The sequence below is a fragment of the Myripristis murdjan genome, chromosome 11 (assembly GCF_902150065.1).
Source record: "Myripristis murdjan chromosome 11, fMyrMur1.1, whole genome shotgun sequence".
Taxonomy (NCBI): domain Eukaryota; kingdom Metazoa; phylum Chordata; class Actinopteri; order Holocentriformes; family Holocentridae; genus Myripristis; species Myripristis murdjan.
Window position 1 is genome coordinate 11,861,143 of NC_043990.1, and position 20,711 is coordinate 11,881,853.

General features: G+C 42.0%; 1 protein-coding gene across 3 annotated transcripts in view; it reads left to right on the top strand.

Annotated features, from left to right (window-relative positions):
* The window catches only part of samd12 (sterile alpha motif domain containing 12), a 101,488-nt gene that overhangs the window by 30,819 nt on the left and 49,958 nt on the right, over positions 1–20,711 (top strand). For all 3 annotated transcript variants that reach the window (XM_030063823.1, XM_030063822.1, XM_030063821.1), the window contains one exon: positions 7,604–7,744. In XM_030063823.1, coding sequence (XP_029919683.1) covers positions 7,604–7,744 — 141 coding nt within the window. The remainder of the gene's footprint in view (positions 1–7,603; positions 7,745–20,711) is intronic.

Consider the following 20,711-nt stretch of genomic DNA (forward strand, 5'->3'; position numbering starts at 1 on the left):
CATGGCTTCATATCAGCCCTCTAGCTGTGAAACAGCTCCACTGGTGGCCATTGTTTCATATTTCCCAGAAAGGACACTTTAACAGTTTGCTGCTGATGAGCTGTCTGGAGGACAGTTGGATCCAAAGACAGAGGGAAATATAAATTATGACGCCACTGGCAAGTTGATTGTATAACACTGTGTAATGTATAATAAATAATATTCTGTCAATCGCTTTCTTGCTATTCCATGTGCACAGTTTGCAATTAATCTCCCTCAATTGAACATGACATACTAGTGGCATGACATAATAGTGCAATTACAGTATAGAGGAGTGTATTGTGGATCATTATAGAATATACACTCATAATGTGGCCTATGTTGTGATGAAAGTGATAATAAACAAGCCTGGCAGTATATTCCTCTCATTATCACATCTTATCCTCATCTCTTCCAATGGCAGTCTGACTTTGTAATTATTTTAAGAAAGAAGTGAAGCTTGGAGAGAAAGTCCTGTCAAGAAGAGAAAAAACACACACCTGAGATTCAGCTCATTACAGCCAGAGTGCTTAAACGCCCCCCATGAGCCTACTGTAATGATCACAGCAAGAAAATTAGAGATTCAGCTGAAAGCAACCTATCTAATTGCCTCTTGTTAGTCACGTGATCACTGTATAAAACACAGTAATCTCCTCATGCTGCGCTGGATGTTTCCCGCTAGTCTCTCACACACATGATCACAATAGCCTCTTGTCAATAGCTGCTCTCCAGGTAGATATAATGAGGCCAGCCAGTGCTTCTTGGTTGTCACAAGCTAAGGCTTTGATGGAGTTTACTTTGGACTTTTGCCACACTCCTTTTTACCCCCTAGGACTTTTTTTTTTTTTTTTTTTTTTTTTTTGAAGCTTGATGTGTCTCCTGGTAAATAATCCTTAACTTTCCAGCGGTTGTGGTTGCAAGCCCTTTGAGCCTCTTGCACAAACCTTGATTTATGTTCACCATCAGCTTACACAACATCGCCACCTCTGCTGAAATGAAAAACAATTAAATAATCATCTATTTTACTCTTTATACCACCTATATACAAATATCTAGAGGTCTGAATGTGTTTTGTTTTTTTTGTTTTGTTTTGTTTTGTTTTTTTTTTGCAGAAAGGCAGACTTGACAAATGATAATCAGTTAAAGTCTAACTGTCCTCTAGTGAGCTGTCTGCTGGTTGTTAGTGGCAGGTAACCAAGAGAAGTAAGGCATAATTATGAGCAAACTGAGGTAGATCAGTCGTGGTGAAATCAGCATGGGGCTGCTGCTGCAGAGAGAGAGGGAGAATTGAGGCAGCTTATTATGTGCGCTCCTTTTCTTGTCTCTGCATGTCTCTCCGTCTCTCTCTCACTCATTCTCTCTCTCACCCCTCTGTCTCTCTGTGGCAGCGGCCCAGCTTCATTACTTAGGATAAACCCTGTCCTCTGTAAGATTATAACTGGCCTCTTCTCCTACAGTCAGGAATATCATTAGCATTTGATCACAGGAGCTCTGTGACTGTGGTAGCCGTTTAGCTGGAGGGCTACAAGCGGCTTGGTGACTGAGACAATCAGTCAGCATTTACATTAAAAACTGTAGCCTGCGCTGTGCCAAAGTGAATACCAGCGTACTACAGTAAGTAGAAAAAAGATTTAATTTGCTGCATGTTGCTACTTTGTGTTGTTTATTTTTTTTTTCCATCAAAGAATAGATGCCAATACTATTATACCACTCACATTTTGGAGAGGGGATCTTATTGCATGTGGCATGAAGAAGTAAACTTAGTAGCCAGGGCTGAATTATCTCACCGCTTGTTATTCTTAGCTGGAGTGAGTGCAGTGCAGGTGGAGTGGAGCTAGCCAGACGCAGCTCGGTGACATTCATCCCCAGAGGACACACAAACACTCACAGCTGCGCAGGAGATTTGAGATTTCAGAGTGAGACGAGTGTGGAAGATTTACCTGAGGAGAAGCAGTCGCCGAAAAGAGCACCTTCTTTCTTCTGTATCTCTGGCTTCCAGCACCGCTTCCGAAAAACACGCCAGGGTTGAAAAGTGCCAGTTTTGGAGCTTGGCTGTGCAATGGAGGGGAGAGCAGGGTTAATTCGCTGCCTTTGTACTCCTGTCCTCACCCGTGGCTGCCACACACTCGGCTGTAATTAGCATGGCATTTTTTTTTTTTTACCCCATGCAAAATAGGATGGACTCCTACAAGATCAGTATTGCCAGTGCTTGCATGCGTGTGTGTGTGTGTATATGTGCATGAGTGTATGTGCGTATGTGTTTCCTGTATGTGAGAACGATTGGTGATTATTTCCCAGTTTGCACATGCTCTTCTATCTAATATATGTGTGTGTCGTGTATATGTGTGTGTGTGTGTGTGTGTCATTGGTGTATGTGTTCTGGTGCACTTTAAGCTCCCATTTATCAAAGCCAGCGTTGACTGTGCCAGGCTATAGCTGTAGATTAATCTGCCCCAGCCCAACACTGAGGGAGGCCTCGTCTCCCACCACTCATTAATCTAATTCCCTGGGACAATGCCTGTGTGACTGTGTATGTGCGTGTGCCCATATTTGTTTCTCCAAAGGTATATGCTTGATACAACCTCCAGATCATAAATGCATTAGTATTGTTACAATAGTCCCTTTCTCTAATAAAATACAGGCTCTTGGACAGAGTCAGTGGGAGATGGAGAGAGCTACACATAAATGCCAGAAGAGAGGAAATAGCTGAAGGAAAATGGGATTCAGAGTACAGTGGAATCCAAAGCACTCCATTTCCCTGGCAGTGTGGATCCACTAAACCCCTTACAGGATGACGTGAAGAAACTATTTACCTCATTCCAGGAGGGTGTAGATAAGTAGGGTAGTCAAGTACTGTAGCTATCTGGATAGATAAGTGACAGTAGGTGGGGAGGGAGATAGGACAGGAGAGAGCAGGAAGGTGTGAGAGAAGAAAGGAGAAAAGTTGGCAGGCAGGGCAGTGGGTGAGAAATTATTGAAAGAAAAAAGAAATGCCATTAGGTATCCAAGCATTGAATCCACACTGTTCAAGCAAAGCAATTGCAGTGCCTTAAATTATTTTCTCATTCAATCGGCCAAAGATAAGTGGATGGAGGGGGCTGAGTGAAAAGAGGGCTTTCTTCCCATCGTGCACAAGGCCACAGAGAGATGAAATGATTACACATGTTCAGAAATAGATGCCTGCTTTAACGTCCCTGCACGCTGTGCGCCGTTGTGTGTGCAAAGTATAAGTTCGGGTCAAGAGTCGAGTGATTTTCTGCCATGTCCGCTTTTTGCAATTGTCTCTATGTCTCGACCCGCCAAATGAACTGAAACGATGTTCTGTCATAGTGCTTTGACCCTGTACAATTGGCCATAACGCGCCATCAGGTCTCAGCCCCACACCCAGCTAACGTAGGCTAATATTGTGTTTGTACGACCACACAGCCCCGTCGTGGATCTTTCCCATTTCTGTCTTTGTTTCACATTTTGTTTACTCTCTACACATCCACTGTCCACTGTCTTTTTTTTTTTTTTCGATCACTTTATTTTCCCTCAAGGTAGCCTCTCCTCCACAGTCTTCAAATGCTTGGGAGAGAGTGCTGCAACCTGTCAAAGTTTGAGACAAAAGACAAAACCAGAAGGTGTCCTGCTCCAGTGGAAAAAGCTCAGACTGAAGGCTATTTCGGCCAGTCACAACACAGTGTTCATGAAAATGTGTTCCCATCAAAAACAAAACAGCGCCAGCAGATTGTAATGATAGATGTGCATGGTTAATTTATAAGCAACACCTCGAACTGTGACGGAATGGATGTAACCAGTCAAACAAGCCGTCAATAAGCATAAACAATGTATCTGCAATGAGGACGAACCTGTCACAAGATGTGTACTTTTTTCCAAAGTTAAATTGAAACTGACGCAGCACATTTCAAGGTTAGTCAAGTCATTCCACCCCAGTGATTCGCTGAAAACAAACACATGCACTGAAGGTGTTTTAAATTAACCACAGAGTGAATTTTGCAAAGTTCCAAAATAAGTAAATGCAAAATACATCTCGATTTCCAGCCGCTTAGTAGCTTGCTAGTGTCAACTAGGCATGGAGAAGTGGTTTCCTGGAGGACCTGTTTACACTACCAAAATCCGGATGCAGATATGGCGAAATGGATATTTATACGTGGGTTAATGACCAAATATCCGCCTTCACTTCTGTCAGTTTCAGGCATGCAAAAATACAGACAGGTGGGTGGCATTTGGAGATTGCAAGAGCCACATATGTGTCTCGAGAAACTACATCTTCCCTCGACGTCTCTCCTTCCCCACCTTCCTCTTCCTCTCCTCACCTCTCCTCATGGACATGCTACAATGCTCAGTGTATTAATTGTGGTTTGAAAAATTCCCAGCTGAGGCTTGGCGGGACTGACGAAGCCAATGATTCAGAACTGCAGCGGGGCGAGAAGAACAGAAAGTTTGGACTGCGTACAGAGGCGTACCACCCTGCTGATACCGATCCGCCGACCGACCGGAAGGAGCGGCACATTGGTTACCTACCGCTGAGAGCTGGCAGTGTGTTCAGAGTCGTCGGTGAGGCTCTCATCTTCCAGGCATCCACGGTGCTCCACCTGCCCACACCAAACACACTTCTCTTCTTGTGCCATTGGAAGACATCGGGCCTGATTTATCAACACCTTTGAGGGGAAACTGACTCGGTGAATGAAACGTGCACGCTGAATGCTTTTAACGACCAATTACCATCTAAATTGCAATTGAAAGATTTCCATTACCAAGAAAATTCTCTCTGTATGAATGTGTAGGCTTGATAAATGTTGCCAGAGGGTTTTTTTTTTTTTTTTTTTTTTTTTTTTTGCCATGCTGTAAAATACAGATCAATAAAGATGCTTTGAACCACCTGTTTATCTCCTGATTGGAACACTGTGTTGTGTCTCTGGTATCTGATGTTATTTAAGACAGATATTACTGAAGCAGGGAGAAACTGAACCTCTGTTGCCATGCCGATCTATCTTTGGTTACATGATGAGGTGCCAAGTGACGGTTGGTCAGTATTTATAGACCCATAACAGCATGCTTTATGTTCACATTGGTTTTCTCTGTCAGTCTATAAGAGTCTCTCTCTTCTCCCCAGCTTTCCCCACTCCCCCCTTCACCAGTCTACATTCTCTTTCCATCTCACTAATCTCAGTCTTTCCATCTGCTCATTTAATATTCTTTCTCTTTCTCACTTCTGAGCCTTTGTGGCTCTCGTTAGATCCCCCGTGTTTATGTAATGGGTACTTTCAAAGCCATTTTGCTTTGGAGCATCTTAACTGCATTTGGCATTTTACCCCCATCTGGCCATAGTGCCGAGCAAAGAGCTTCTTTTGTTAAAGCAGGAGAAAATTGGTCTAACACAGTCAACTTTATACCACTAACACTTAAGGGTACTTAGCTTTCCAAACTACTCCCTTTTGTGCTGTGGTAGCAAAGAGGTAGCATGGAGATTGGCGAGTTTTGAAAGATCCACAGTACATCTTCCAAACAAGTCAATAAACACGAAATTGTGAAGTCCACCATTCTTTATGTCGTGGTATTTAAGAAAAGCAAGAGAAACATTTGAAAAATCAAAATTCAATTTTAATCTTGCTCCAGCAATGACAGCAGTTGCTGGCTCTGTTAGTTTGGGTCACTCTGTCACTTGAAAGAGCTGAGGGACTGAGAACAAGGGCGACAAAAACATGTGATAAGCCATGCTGTGAGATCATAAAACGGCTCCTCGAGCCTATCAGGCATGATCCCAACTCTGGATCCCAGCCAATCAGAGCCTATCTCTGCCCAGGCAGTCATTAGGGCAAAGGAGTACGGGGAGCTGTGGGGGTCCAATCCAATGCATAGTAATTACTACGAATTATCTTCCTATCTGCTCACCATCCCACATGTTACAAAGGCACTCTTAACAAGCGTTATTAATTAGACCATACTCAACCCGTCTTTTATCAGCAGCCCAAATTCTTCTCGCTGAAAATGATTGGATGATTAAATTATGGATCTTATACAAGGATTTGAAATTAAGGAAGGAGCTGTAAGGGGGGATTTCGCCCAGGGGATACACTGGTAATTATGTAAAACGTATGCCGTATGTTGTGTTAGAAAAACAGCTTTGAACTGAGTCGGGCCGGATAGCAGCAGCCCAACTTAACAGATTCATATAAAACAGTAACAACACTTTACAGATTTATAAGTCGTAAACAGCGCTGCAACCTTGACAAGCCTTGGAAATTTACACATGGTCATCAATGTGTAATGGATGATTTGTTGGCCAGTTAATCTTGTCATTGTTTTCTGTCTGGGTGGGTTTGTGTGTGTGTGTGTGTGAGCTGTGTCTGCTTGGCCGTGTGTCTGACCATGAGTGTGTGTCCTCCTTACAGTATACTGTTCCTCTGTCAGCATAAATGCTTTATTTATTTCACATGTAAGAAAACAAAAACAGACAAATGTAAAACAATGCCAAAAAATGTGCTATATACAGTGGTGGAAAAAGGTTTTCGGACACCCCATGCATTTGTGAAATATTGCATTAAGAATCACTCTTAGGTCTTCAAGTGCAATTTCTTTTAGCACAGTCACAGCCAAAATACTAAAAAAAATCCTAAAAAAGGCATTAAAAACTTAAAATTGATTGGTTCCATAAAAATACAGAAGAAATTTTGAGTATTGGGTCATTTTGGTACCAGTGATGAAGGTCGTTCTTTTTATTAAAAGACACAATTTTTGTTGCCAAGCTTTGTGTCTATATAAAGCCAGCACATTTGAAAGTTCTTCAGACACAAAAATGGCTAAAACAAGGAACCTAACGCAGGAAACACGCCTGAAGATAAAGATGCAGTCCTTCAGCAGTTGGATACACTCTGCAGAAATACAGACGAACCAACAGCTTGGAAGACAAACCAAGATCTGGGCGTCCGAGGGTTTCTTCAGCAAGAAACGACCGCATCCTGATCCGCATGTGCAGGCAAAACCGCTGAATGACATCACAGGAGCTTCAGCAGCAGTGGTCAAACCAAACTGGTGTCCAGTGTTCCACCCGCACTGTACGTGGCCGACTTTTAGATCATGGCTTAAGGTCCTACAAGGCTATCAAGAAGCCCCTGATCAATGAGAGACAGAGGCTAGCCCGGCGTCGTTGGGCCCAGGGACACAAGAACTGGACAGCCAGGAACTGGAAGAAGATTCTGTGGTCAGATGAGTCCAGTTTCCAGCTTTAGTTTTGTTAGTTTTTCTTGTAAACAATAAACAAAAAAATATAATTTGTATTTGTTTGTATCTGTCTAATGCAGCCACACCTTTTGAAACACAAAAAAAGATTTTTCCACAAATATTTCATGATAATATTTGAGATAGTGTAAAATTTTAAGGGTGTCCGAAAACTTTTTTCCACCAGTGTATGTTCAGTAGACACCATGAACACAAATAGAAATGCATTAATAGAATGAGAAGTCCTACATTCTTACCCTTTTACTGTTTCTTTTGCTCTGTACATTGAATTTGTCATTACTGTCACTCCCTTTCCTCCATTCACCCTGTGCCTAACTCCTACCCATCTTCGTCTGTCTAGGGCGGGCTCTGATGAGATTGACGGACAGAAAGCTGGAGCGAATGGGCATCATGCAGGAAGCCCAGAGGCAGCACATCCTGCAGCAGGTCCTGCAGCTTCGCGTCCGGGAGGAAGTCAGGACGCTTCAACTACTTACACAAGGTGGGACATTTTAGCAAAACCCCTGGAAACCGGATCTTGCATAAAACATACTCACGCACGGTACACATCTCACTGTAATACTGTTTATTTTAGACCAAACAGAATTCACGCAGTCAAGCTTCCAGGCCCACAGGGTAGAGAAGACGAGTTCATCACGGTGCAACACATATAGCACTGTATTTGTGCTTTTCCCTGAAAACAGTTTCACTCAGGGGATTGGTATCTCACATTTTGATAAATATTCAAGTTATTGAGTGCCCTACATTTATGTGCATGCCATCTGTTGTCATGGAAATCGCTGCATGTTTTAAAGCCGCACGAGGCAGGGTTTTTATATGAAAATGCACCCTAGATCACAAAGTGGTTTAGGCTGATAGCAAGAGAGCAGAGCAACCCATCCCCTGTAATTGCCAATCTGTAGATTCACCCTATTAGTCCAAATGAAATTCTGCGGTCGAGAATGGACACTTGAGCCTTGCACAGTCATGCTCTGATTTTGTTTTCGTTAAGTCTGGGCTGTTGCATTCACAGCATTTGGATAAGGGGCAGCAGCAACAGGCAAATGCACAACAGGTGTCTATCTTTACCTAACTCGCTCAAGCTGACAAACGAACCGTCCAGTGTAGTATGTAACCAAACAGCAGCAACTGTGGTGGCGAAAGCAAGCAAGCACTGATAAGCATATCCCTCACTTGTTGGCATGACGGTACACAATTCTTGCCGTTTTCGCAATTAAAATCTGTGTTGATGTCCTATTGTTTCTGTTTTTGAATTTGATGCTGTGCTGCTTCTTGCAGTTCAAGGTTATGGACACCGCTCCACCCACAGGTAGTGATAAATGTATGATAAATATATGATAAAATGTAAGAACAAAAATGCAGAGTGTCTCTTAAAAATGCGAGTTAGTACTTTATCCAGGATTTCTGTATATTTAAGTTCAGATTTTTTTTTTCGATTTGGATTTGGAGCTGCCAGCCTGGGAAATTGCCTCATGCAACTTCAAGATATGACTTCACTTACCTGCACACGTTGGGCTTAAGGCTGTGGTTAAGTTGTAAGGTAGAGTCTACTCATGTAAGGCACTTTCACCATAACACTGAACAGTAGGTGCTGTTTTATACCAATACAGCAAGAATATCTTCAAGTCTTTAAGTGCAAGGATAGCTGCAAGCCGGCTCTTCAGCAAGTCAAATTCCTTCACAATTTTGCAAAAACTGTTTTTCTCTAACATTATATAACAAGTTGATATGAGGCCATAGTGTTGACTCTACATATTATGTACAAAATATAAATACAACCATAATAAACAGAAAACTGAACACGGTGGGGCTTATTCACATGAGGAACACTATGCACACTATGAACTGGTTTACGTTATTACTGCTGCTGAATTTCACATTTCATCATAACACCACTGGACACATTCAGTGCAACAGCATTCATCATTAAGCTATAATTGTACTGTATATAATACACAGAATTTGCATTTAATGATAACACAGATGCATTTCCCTATAAGAAACAGTCCATCATTGTCCTTTGGCGATTTTATAATCTTGTTCCTGTGCAATCTTCAGCGCCCGAGCGCTTCTCACCAGAAGCTCATTTCTGTGGTTTCTAGTCTATGCATTTCTCACCCAAGATAATATATTCTCTGTAGCATATCTCAGCCAATCACCACGCTTTTCCATCCTCTGCCCACTTCCTGCTTTTCACCCAGTGATTCTCAGCCACTTACATCTCTTCTTCAGCAGTCCCACCATTTACAATCCGCCAGCGGCAATCCACATCCCCATCATTTCCATCAGAAACCAACAGTCCAGACTCCCAAACAGAAGTTTGCCGCAGGGACTCAAAAAAAAAAAAAAAAAAAAAAAATCTAGAAAATCTTTGTCACTCAGCAAAATTCTTAGAAAACAGTTTGGAGTGTAATAAAGGAGCTTCAATCCCTTTCCACTGTTTTGGTTTCCTAGCAAGCGGAAAATACAAGAGAGAAACGAGACAGCGAGAGGGAGAGAGTTTTGCTGAGCGATGACAGTTTGCTAAGGGCTACTCTCAGCATCCCATCCCTCCCCTCCCTCTGCTCTCATCCTCCGCTCTCCTCTCCTCCTCTCTCACCCCTTTCTACACCCATCCTGTCCTTGGCAGTGATGATATGGGAGGCGACAGCCCACCAGCCTCAGCAGCAGCGGGCCTCTAGCCCCAGCAGGAAGCAGCCTGTTAATGGAGCCAGCCTGGGCCTCAGGGAGAAAGGACAGAGGGACAGCAGAGATTGAAAGAGGAGGGGAGGAGATTGATCAAGGGAGAAAGAGATGGTGAGGCAGACAGAGAGGGAGAGAGAGGTGATAACCCAAGGGAAGAGGGGGAGATGATGTAATCACTGAAATAGGGTAAATCCACCTAAACTCATAACCCACTTTTTATTTGCAGAAATTGGGTCTACCCACCTTTTTAGGCTGACATCAGTTATTCATGACATAAACCCATCAGAATAACCATAGGAGATAGTATTAAAGTTATATGAGGACAGGGTCTTTTGAGGTGTAAAAAGCATAAATGAATGCTTTTTTGGAGGCTATATTTGTCACGTTGGGGTTCAGGTGGATCCAAATGCTGGACACTGACAAACAGGTAGTGAGGAAAAAGTAGGTTTTTTGAAAGGGATGAGGATGATGGTGGAGGGATGGCGATGTGTGGCTGGACTCAGTGTGGTTAAGCAAGCAGACGAGGATGGCGTAGCGTGAGATAACAGATGAGGGATGGAGGAAGGCGGGCGGGTAGGCATAGATGATTTTGGGCACAAGGAGGTGCAGGTTTGGAGACAGTTTGGAGCACACACTGGGAGGACTGGAACATGCTGTTACTGCGACAGAGGCAGTGATCTGGCGAGGTCTGGGAGCGAGAGCCGGGTTCTTGTACTGCAGAGTTGATGAGCTGATGGATGGAGGGTGAGCTGATGGCAGCAAGGAGCAGTCGAGCTGGTGGAGCGGAGACGGGCGGGCACGCCCACGACACGCACGCACCGAGGGCAGAGCCCAGACCACCCCCGACACGCTCGCCCCATCCACTCCCCCTCTGTTTGCATGTTTGTATGGCGGCTTCGCCTCATTAAGGGCTGTTCTAAACCACATACCAGGGAGTGGACGTGCACAGTAAAACCCTCCGATAATGAGTCCACATGGAGACAGACTACCACTAAACAGAAGAGCATGCAGAAACACAGAGGACACATCATACAAATTTACATTCCGCCTTGTAAAATCCTGTTGTCACTCACACAGCCTGCAAACTTGGCTTTAAACATCATCAATTGACATTTTAAAACAAGGAACGTCTAGTAATCAAATATCATTTTGTCCCTCAACTCAAATGACCTGCAGATTTTATTGACAAATTACACCCGTCCATCATTTTTCTTATAGCATAACGGGGTTTATTTTGGCGAATAACATTTGCAGGGAAGCTGAAATGACCAAGAAGATCATGGGAGCATGACGCTTTTAATGTGTTTTTTACTCCATTATTCCATTTGTTGTTTATTTGTTCGTTTGCTCACTTTGTCAAAAGATGAGTTTGGCGGTATCCAAGTGGTTTTGCATTTTGATTATTTCCGACTGGAGTTCACAATTTATCCACCTATATTCTTTACCCATTACATCATCATGGAGTGGCAGTAACAAGGCGTACTTGGCTTACTCACTGTAGAGGCAGTGGTGTAGGAACCATGTCAAAAGTGGGTGGGACAACTTTTTATTTTATTTTATTTTTTTTAGCTTTGTAGATCCATTTTCCCACATTAAAATACAATGTGCCAGGCATGCATGGGTGTATACAAATACACAAACTCACGACTGAGCCAGTACCTTGACAAGCACGTAGGCTACTAATGACTAATGTTAAAGAAATTAGAATGCATATCCATTGCTGATATGTGGTTGTAAGTTCTCATTTTAAACTTATTCACCAAGAAAACATAGATACAAAACATTTGCTCAGCTAATATTCATGCCTGTCAAGGCAGTGTAGAACATTTAGCAAACTTCACATATGTGCTGCTACTTGCCTGACAGAAACAGATAATGTTAAGTTAAGCAAACTAAAGCAGATAGACAGTCCATTTTCCCTCTAAAACTCATTACAGTGCAAACACCAGCCAATTCAATGCATACAAAGGTGGATTACTTACATTTTGTTTGACGTAACTTATTTTGAAAACCAGAATAACCATTTGTCTCATCTATTTTTTTTTTTTTTTTTTTTTTTTTATGATTTAGTTTGTCTTCACCAGCAGGCAGCATATTTCATTTATCTGTCATCTTACACTGCTGTCACTTAGCTTCAGACTGATGGATTGATTGGATGGAGCTCATTTTTGGGTCACCATTTCTAGTTCTGCTCACCCTGAAGATATTTCGCCCATAAAGAGTTCCTATTCAAATTTTGGTGGACACCTCGAGAAACCAATTCAAGGATGGTGAGTGGGTCGTAGTAGCTCCCTCATTTTTCTACAATAACTGGGGACCTTCTTCCAGGCATTTGACTCTGTATGTGCATGGGAGAGTGTCTGGAAACAAGGTAAGATCAGCTAACGTGCTACCAGACAGAAAGAAAGCCTCTGAAAATGAGGACTTTAGTGCGTCCTCACAACATTTGCTCACTCATACCTTGGATTCTCTCAGATAAATGCAAAAATGAAAGTATGATGGGACAAATTAACATTTTTGAAACGTGGATACAATGTGTCCCACCCAGTTATAATTGTTCCTGCTCCCATGGTTACAGGGTTTGCTAATCAGGAGAAGGAAATTAGGGAAACAGTGAGAAAGGCACGGAGGGAAAGAATAAGAAGTTATATTCAGCCTCCTAAACTCGCCTGTGGAGATAGAAGGGGAGATGTGGAGGAGTGCTTCTAGGCCCTGGGGTGCAGTTTCCAGAGCTGTTGCTACAGGGGAATACAGCTGTACCCATGATGGAAGCTAAGGGGGAGAGAGAAATGAAGTGTGAAGATGAGAGAGAAAGAGAGAGAGAGAGAGAGAGAGAGAGAGAGAGAGGTGATGAGATGATGAGGGAGAGAGAGAGAGATACAGGGATGGAGGGAGCAGGTGATTAGAATGTAGGAGGAGAGAGACAGAGCAAGAGAGAGAGACAGAGAGAGAGAGAGAGAGAGAGGTGGTGAGAAGATGGAGAGAGAGAAAGAAAGAGAGAGAGTGCAGGGAGTGTGAGAAGAAGAAGAGGAGGTGAGAAATGGAAGCTGTCCTCCCTCTCCAATCTGATGGAAGATGAAACAGAGGCTGAAACAGCACTGGCACAGTTACAGGTCTAATTTGTGTGTGTGTGTGTGTGTGTGTGTGTGTGTGTGTGTGTGTGTGTGTGTGTGTGTTGGGGTGTACATATTATATAGGTGCATGAGAAAGGGAGAAGTCAAGCAAGGAAGAGAGCGTTACACTATACATAAAGAGAGAGGGAGCAGGAGGGAGAGAGAGAGTGAGGCACATAATAGAGAGAGAGAGAGAGGTGTTGTAATTACTCCAGTGTACCCAGACAGAATTAGCCAGACGGACAGTGATTAACCTTTAAGGCTTGCTGGGCCATGGGAGGGAAATAATTAGATTTCCCCTCTCTCTCGATGCCACAGGGACGGCGCAGAGAGAGGGAGAGCGGAGGCTCATCCCTTATCGCTTACAGTCAACAGAGACTGACTTAGGCACTCCAAATAGACAGCGATACCCAAACAACAACAGCCTCCGAGTGTCGAGGACGTTTGGATCAGTCGAGTGGATTGGCTGACGCGGCAGGCGCTGTGGGCACAGTGCGTGGTGCATAGCGAAAGGATGGCATTATGGTGAAACTGACTCTGAAACTACATGCTATACTGTACGTGGCTGTAAGCAAAGTCAGTACTGTGCGAGTTATCATTACCTTAAACAGACCTGACACAGGGAACAGAGTTTCCTGTAGAATAAGATGCAGGTGTTTCTCAGGTTTGCTGGGTTCATGCAGATGTTTATTTGTGTCTCCAACATGTCTTGAGTCTTGCTTTCACCTGCCTGCCGTGCATCGTTTATTTTATCTAATTGTTTGGCGAAAGATTTTCTAAATCCGTAAAACCCAAATTTTCTTGAGTCCATAGAGGATCATGTAATCTTTCAGCTGAAGTTAAAATGAATAAAAATCACCAAAATTTGGATTAAGATGATCAGCAGTTTATAATAACAAATTCCATCCCAGCTGCTAATACAACTAAAAGTATAGTGATATAATAATAAATTTGATAGTTATAAGTATTGATTATTGGTGGAATGCCTGTCAAATTATGTTTTGCAAAAGAACAAATAAAGATAGAATTCAATAAAACCACATGCAAATTAAGGTAAAGAATAAAAGCAAACCTGTAAAACTAATAATTTTATTTTTAGGAAGTGATTTACAATAAAGTGTATTACAGACTTTGAAAAAGGCACCAGGAATGATTATGTTGACTTGACAGCTTGCGAACCGTGTTCTGTCTGCCTAAGACAAAGGTGCTCATTGTACATGTTATACAATATGTATCCTTTAATGTCTGTAGCCATGGAAACAAATAAAGATCATTGAGACAAAATGTACAATACAAGGCGAAAAACAAATAAAGTGAGTCATACTTTATTATTAACCTCTCTGGCAGTTCAAAGTCAAAAAAAAGAAAAAGAAAAAACAAGACATGAGAGATGAGAATGTTATGATTAATTATGTTGTTTTCTTGAAATGGCATTTAACCACTCCAACAATCAAGTGTTAAAACAAAAGCCAGTCATGACTTCGCACAATCTCCCCTAAATTGTCTTTAATACAAAGATTTGAAAGTTAGGCTGTTGCTTTTTTTCCTCTCCTAAAAAAAAAAAAAAAATCTCATTTTACTCTTCTTTACTTCTTCTGTATTCAATTTCATGCTTATAACCATTTCAGAGTTTTTCAATAGCACACCCATACCAGTAAATATGCTATTACTGGCTTGTGAAATCATCACTCTTAAAGAAACTTGAATTACTCAGCTGACAGAGTTTTTTGAAAGTGGTTTTCCAAGTCTGCAGTTCTAATCTTTGAATATAGACACTGCCTTGCTGTGTATGCTTCATTTAGTGTAACAGAGCCTCGTTTAAAGGAGGAAGAAGAATGCAACTTTGAAACAAATTAGACACAGATGCTTCACAGCCTCGCCGTTCTCCACTTTGTTCCTTTCATCCACTTAAGTCTTCACGAATTTACTTTTTTTTTTTTAACATTTGTCAGAAGTTTGTTTGATTCATTCTTTAGTATTGTGTGTTTTCAGTGCTAAATGACTTTTGCAGTTGCATGTGGGGCATTTGTGTTGATGTCAGCAGCTGGTCAAATATAAAAGTTTACAGTATGGGCTACAGCTGAATCATTAAAGCTCCAGTGAGTGTGCAGCCCTGGTCTTACTGAAAAAGGTCATCTTGGAGGGCCAAAGTTTTTGTTTCACTGTCAGTATCTTGTTATGATTCGGTCTTATTACGGCTCCTAAATAATAAGAGAAACATTCTGTTTTCTAAGCCCGGCAAGAGGCAAAATTCTCTAATTCAAGTCCCACAGTGAAAAAGTTCAGTAACAGCTTTTGTAGAGAATTATGGCAGCAAGTGAATGAAGCTTCCTGTTTGGTTCCTTCGCTCCAGGCACCTCAGTGAATTATCCTTCTCCGCTTCATGGCTTCATAGAGGAAATCTCTTCAGTCAGAGATTCTTCTGCGAACAGAAAGTCCTCCGCTGTCTTTGCTGCATGGTATAAACCAGTTTATCTTGTTAAGTGTGCTGTCTCCAAGATGAGTGACTACAGAAATGCGACAGAGCTGGAACATGCACACAGTCTGGGTCTGCGCTCGGCCCCAGCTTGTAGATTTGCATCCATACCACAAAATGATTAGATAAAATAATTAGGATTAGTTGGAGCACTTCATTTGTCAGTGCGCTGATTATGGGCCAACTAGCAGCTACCAAATTAATATCAATATTAATATCATAACAGGACTAAAGGCAAAGCATTGTTCACAAATTTGGAATAGTTTAATTTCACAATAAATCAGTAGCAATTGATACTGAATTGATAAAACTAAAGTACAAGTGATTACTTTAACATTGTGCTTTAATCTCACCACTTTCTACAGTATTTTCTGTTATTATTGCACACTTGTTTATACTGTGAACAATTTGATTCTTAACACATACCAAAACATATTTACATATAAGGTTCCCTGGGGCAGCAGTACTTCAACTCAAGCAGCGTAATGAGCTGAACTCAGAATTCAACCGTTGGATCTGGAATTTATAACAATTTGAAAACTCCTGATTTAGATGGCCTGTGTGCATCTGCACTATTTCTTGAACTACCACACTGTGCCTCAAGGTCAGGGCCTGTAGTAGGTCCTTTACTCTAAATAATCCCGGGGTCGATATTATAAATATTAAACGTTGCCATGCAAATTTTCACGAAAAATAAATGACTCTTGGTCTAGGAGTGAGGACTGGCCTGCTCAGCAAACTGGTGGAAATGTGTTCACTTAGTCATCTTGAGCGAATGGTGTCTTTGCTCCAGAGTCTTTATTGAATCAGGTCACTCTAAAGGCTTAAGGAGCCCTGGGTGACTACTGTCCTTCCTTTGGACTTTTTAGTGAATAGGATGTCTTGCTCCAGTGTGAAGGGAGCTGAGAGCTCTCATTATCCAAGTGCTCCGCAGGATCCTGCCCTCTGTGGAGGTACTGTCTGCTTAAACCTCCCTTGACTCTCTCTCTCTCTCTCTCTCTCTCTCTCACCCCCACCCCCCAACTCGTCTCTCCCTCTATCTCTCTTTCTCTCTCTCTCTCTCGCTCTCTCTCTTACTCTCTCTCCCAGCACGGGAAGGTCAAATTAATTCTTTTTCATAATTTCCTGTCAGTGAGATTCCCCCCTTAGAGACTATCTGTGGCTCAATGCCTGAAAGATGTGATTAAGGTGAAGACAAAGTGAATGCCTATGCCTGACATTTTTTCTTACCCATATAGATATATAACCGAGGTGCATGGTAATATCACACTTAATAAAGTCTCCTCCGATTTCATTTTCACTCCTCTTTGAATATGAACACAATGTGGATGCCTTAGGTGACACTGCACATTAGGAGCTAATATAGGCTCATACCCACAAAGGATATGTCATTTAGAAGCAAATGGCTTCACTGCTCAGACGACACTGTCTGCCCTAACCTCGCTCATTAGCACTGTGGGTCTCTGAGGGTCTCAAAGCATGAATACTGGCACTCACGATATAGCTGCCCACATCAGATGCTAATACTGTTACGAAATACAGAGAGTAATTGCATCTCCCATTGTGAAAGCAAAGGCTCCATTTATTAAGCCATGAATTGAACCTGGCCTTGAAAAGTGAGGTGGTTCAGACACACTATAGCTGGTATGGCATTTATTCAATCGGTACATGTAGTCCAGGTGTTTTGAAAAGACGGAAAAAGAAAGAAAGAAAGAGATCGAGGACAAGTAGTGTGGCATACTGAATTGAACACCCCCCACCCCTGCTTTTTTTATTACCTCCAGTTATAATTCCCCTTGACATGTAGTGAAGACTCCCTGCTCAGGGTCCCAATTACAGATTTTTGCTTCACTCACAAATACTTCTGACTGGCCTGCCAGACGGCCATTTTCTTTTATTCTGTGGGAAAAGTAGCAGAGAGGGAGCTGAGCAACGTCAAGGTTAGGCAAAGCACATTTCATCTAGTTTTACCCAGGGAGAAGCAGGGAATACACGAATACAACAAACCTGTTCTTACCTCTAACTTCCTTGCTCTCAAGGACACCAGAGCTGGATGCAGCCGAGCATGAACAACATGTGCAAATCTCTTAATGAAGCTGAAGGAAAGAGGACACTGCCGGAATTCAAAAGATGAAGGGAACAGAGAGATGGAGTAAAAAAAAAAAAAAAAAAAAAGGATAGCAATACAGAGAGATACAGAAGTGGTGAGACAGACAGAGAAAGAAATAGAAAAAAAAAAAGAGGGTGCACAGGTGGATAGCTCGAGGCGCGACACCAGCGGTCTAGTCATACGTGACATGTTGTGTGTATATACTCACCATTCCTGGCACCTGACCCGTGGCATAGGAAAACAGATTGCTCTGACAGATCCACTGACATCAGATGAGGTGTTCTGCTCTTTTGCCAGAGTCTCTAGAGAGTCCTTGGCTGCCAGATGTCCAGCAAGGCCTGACGCATTTACTGTAGCTTGTGTCCCATAATGGATCTCTGCCACTGAGGGAAATTTGCAGAGAGCTTCGCCTTCGACATATTTGTACAGATGTGATCTCGTGCCACAAAGGCCAATTCTCTGCAGAGTCAGGAGGGAGTCAGTATTATGAGGGCAATGGGGTTCACACATCTTCCAGAATTTAACTATTCAAATAGTATATCGGCGAGAATTCATGACCTGAACTTTATAAGCAAAATTGAGTCATTCCTTTATTCCCAGGGCCCTGTGTTCCTAGGATATTCCCCAGATTTATATGGCACATAATGGGAACATGACAAAGGTTGCTGTGTTCCCCAGTTCTCCATATGTGCTCTCCCAGGGTCCTATATTCCCAGGGTCCCAGGGGGGGTCCTATATGGGTAAGGTGTTATGTTAGAGTTAGAGTTAGGGTTAAAGTTAGCTTTAGAGTTAATTAAAGGGTCACAGTTTATGTGTGTTAACAGAATATTGAACTGGGGAGAACACAGGACCTCGTGAACGCAGATACGCTCCCACAAAAATGACCCCGCCGGTCGATGAAACCCAAACGCTCAATAGTTTGTTCTTTTATGCCTTTTTAAATCAGAGGCAGCGTTTTAAGTTTCACCGTGCGGGGCCACATTCATCAGTTTATAGTGAAATGAGGAGCCATTAAAAAGTCATTGCGTCGGTCGGCTGGCAGTTTGGCTGGTTCCACTCTGTCTGATGCCGTCTCCAGCCTCCCTGACCACCTCCGGACATCCAGGAGCCCAGACAGCACGGACAAACCAGACTCCTGAGCACACGCCTTCAGCTTCCCAGCAACCGCTTATGATCTTACCAACCTGGATCAATAGCCATAGGACACTTACTGTACTCTGAGACCAGCCATTAACCCATAAACATACTCCAGCACTGGCTCCAGACCTACTGTATGTGCATGTAATTGAGGAGGGAAAATGGCACTCAAGGAGTTGTTTGGCTAGCTGTTTGTTTTCAGGGTGACCCTAATGCAGTTTTGAGGTAGTGCGGTGGTAAGCCTATCATTTAATGTGGTTTAGAGCTATAACAGGAACTGTAGTGTGTTAATCTCTCCTCCTTGTTTTTCTCTTTTGTGTTGTTTTAATTTGAGGTAGCTCATCATAGGAGCACAGATTCACCTTGTTGCATCTACTTACATTGCATGTAAATTTCTACATTTAATATAATGTATTAACTTTATTGTTCTCCTTTTTCATTAAAAAAAAAAAAAAAAGACATCCACGCTATCCTCTCCAGTATAGTTTAAGAAGGGCACAGGAGATGATTTTCAAATCAGCAGGTTATACAGTGCTGTAAAAAATCATTTCTTAAAAGTTATTTTTTAAAAGGAACAAGGTTTTATTACTTACAATTTTCAGATTAGAGCAAAAACAAAAAAGAGATTTTTTATTGTACCATAGTACAAAATGGGTTTGATAAGGTTGTTGATCAGTGCCAGTCAATATCCACCATATCCTCCACCGCTTTTATTTTGAAATGCTCACAGATGGAGGACAGTGCCATGGAAACACATTTCAAGAAATCATTAAAGCAGTATTATTTTGCATTGCGATTTACAATATTATTTCTTCATCAAATCTGTCGTGATTAGCCTTTTTACTCATTCTAAGGTGAAAATGCAAGTATTAGGTTTATTTCCATCACAGGCGACTATAAGCTGTGCCAGAGATGATGCTGATGGTGTTGTAAGCGCTATAGAGGTTTTTTTTGTGCAAATTTGTGCATTTGTCCAAATCACACCAACTGATTTATTCATTGATTTTTTTTTTTATTTCTGGAAGGGCTCTCTAGACAATAGAGACAGCAGTCATAGCTGAAAGATGACAGTAGAGTTCATAAACAAATAGGCTACTTCTTCATGTAATATTTGCAATGCGATCAATATACATGATGTGCCAAAAGTAGTTCTCCCAGTTACAAAGTTGCTTTTTTTCTGTTTTTTTTTTTTTATCCATAACGGGACTTTGTTGCTCTGTCAGAAGCTATTGCTGTCAGTTTATGTGGGCGTCAAGCAGGCATAGCCAGCTAACCTGAAAGCCAGGAGCACAAATGATGGACATAAAAAGAATATTTATTCATTGTCTCAGCTCAGAACTCGTTACCAAGATACCACAGATGCACAGAGATGATCGTAAAGGAGAGCGAAAGAAAGATGGTGAGAAAAGAGAGAGGATACCAAGGACATTTTGAGGGAAATGGGGTGCAACGAGTAGGTACATAAAAGGAAATGATGTATATTATGCCAGTCCTGGATCACGGTTTGTGTTTCAAGGATTTATGGCGGCGTACTTAGCGACAGCCCAGCGCCACACCTGATCATCCATTATTATTGTAACATCTCTCACTTTGAGGGCGCACATGATTGATGGGGAGCTGTTAATGACTTTGGTTTGAAATTATTATTACCAGATAAATGTCACACACTGTTTAAAGAGTCGGTCTTTGTAATTGTCCATTGTCTTGAAACAACAGAGTCATTTGTCAACTGATCACCGTTAAACATGGACCAAGACAGCACAGAATGGTAACAAAAGTATGTCATGGAATATAAACATGCAGGTGAAGATGGCACTTGTGCCTCGTTGAATGCAACTCATGTATTTATGAATCTTTTTCAATAGCAGATTTTGTACCTCATTATCTTTGCCTGCCTTGTATCCCACTTCATCTCTTTGTTTTTTAT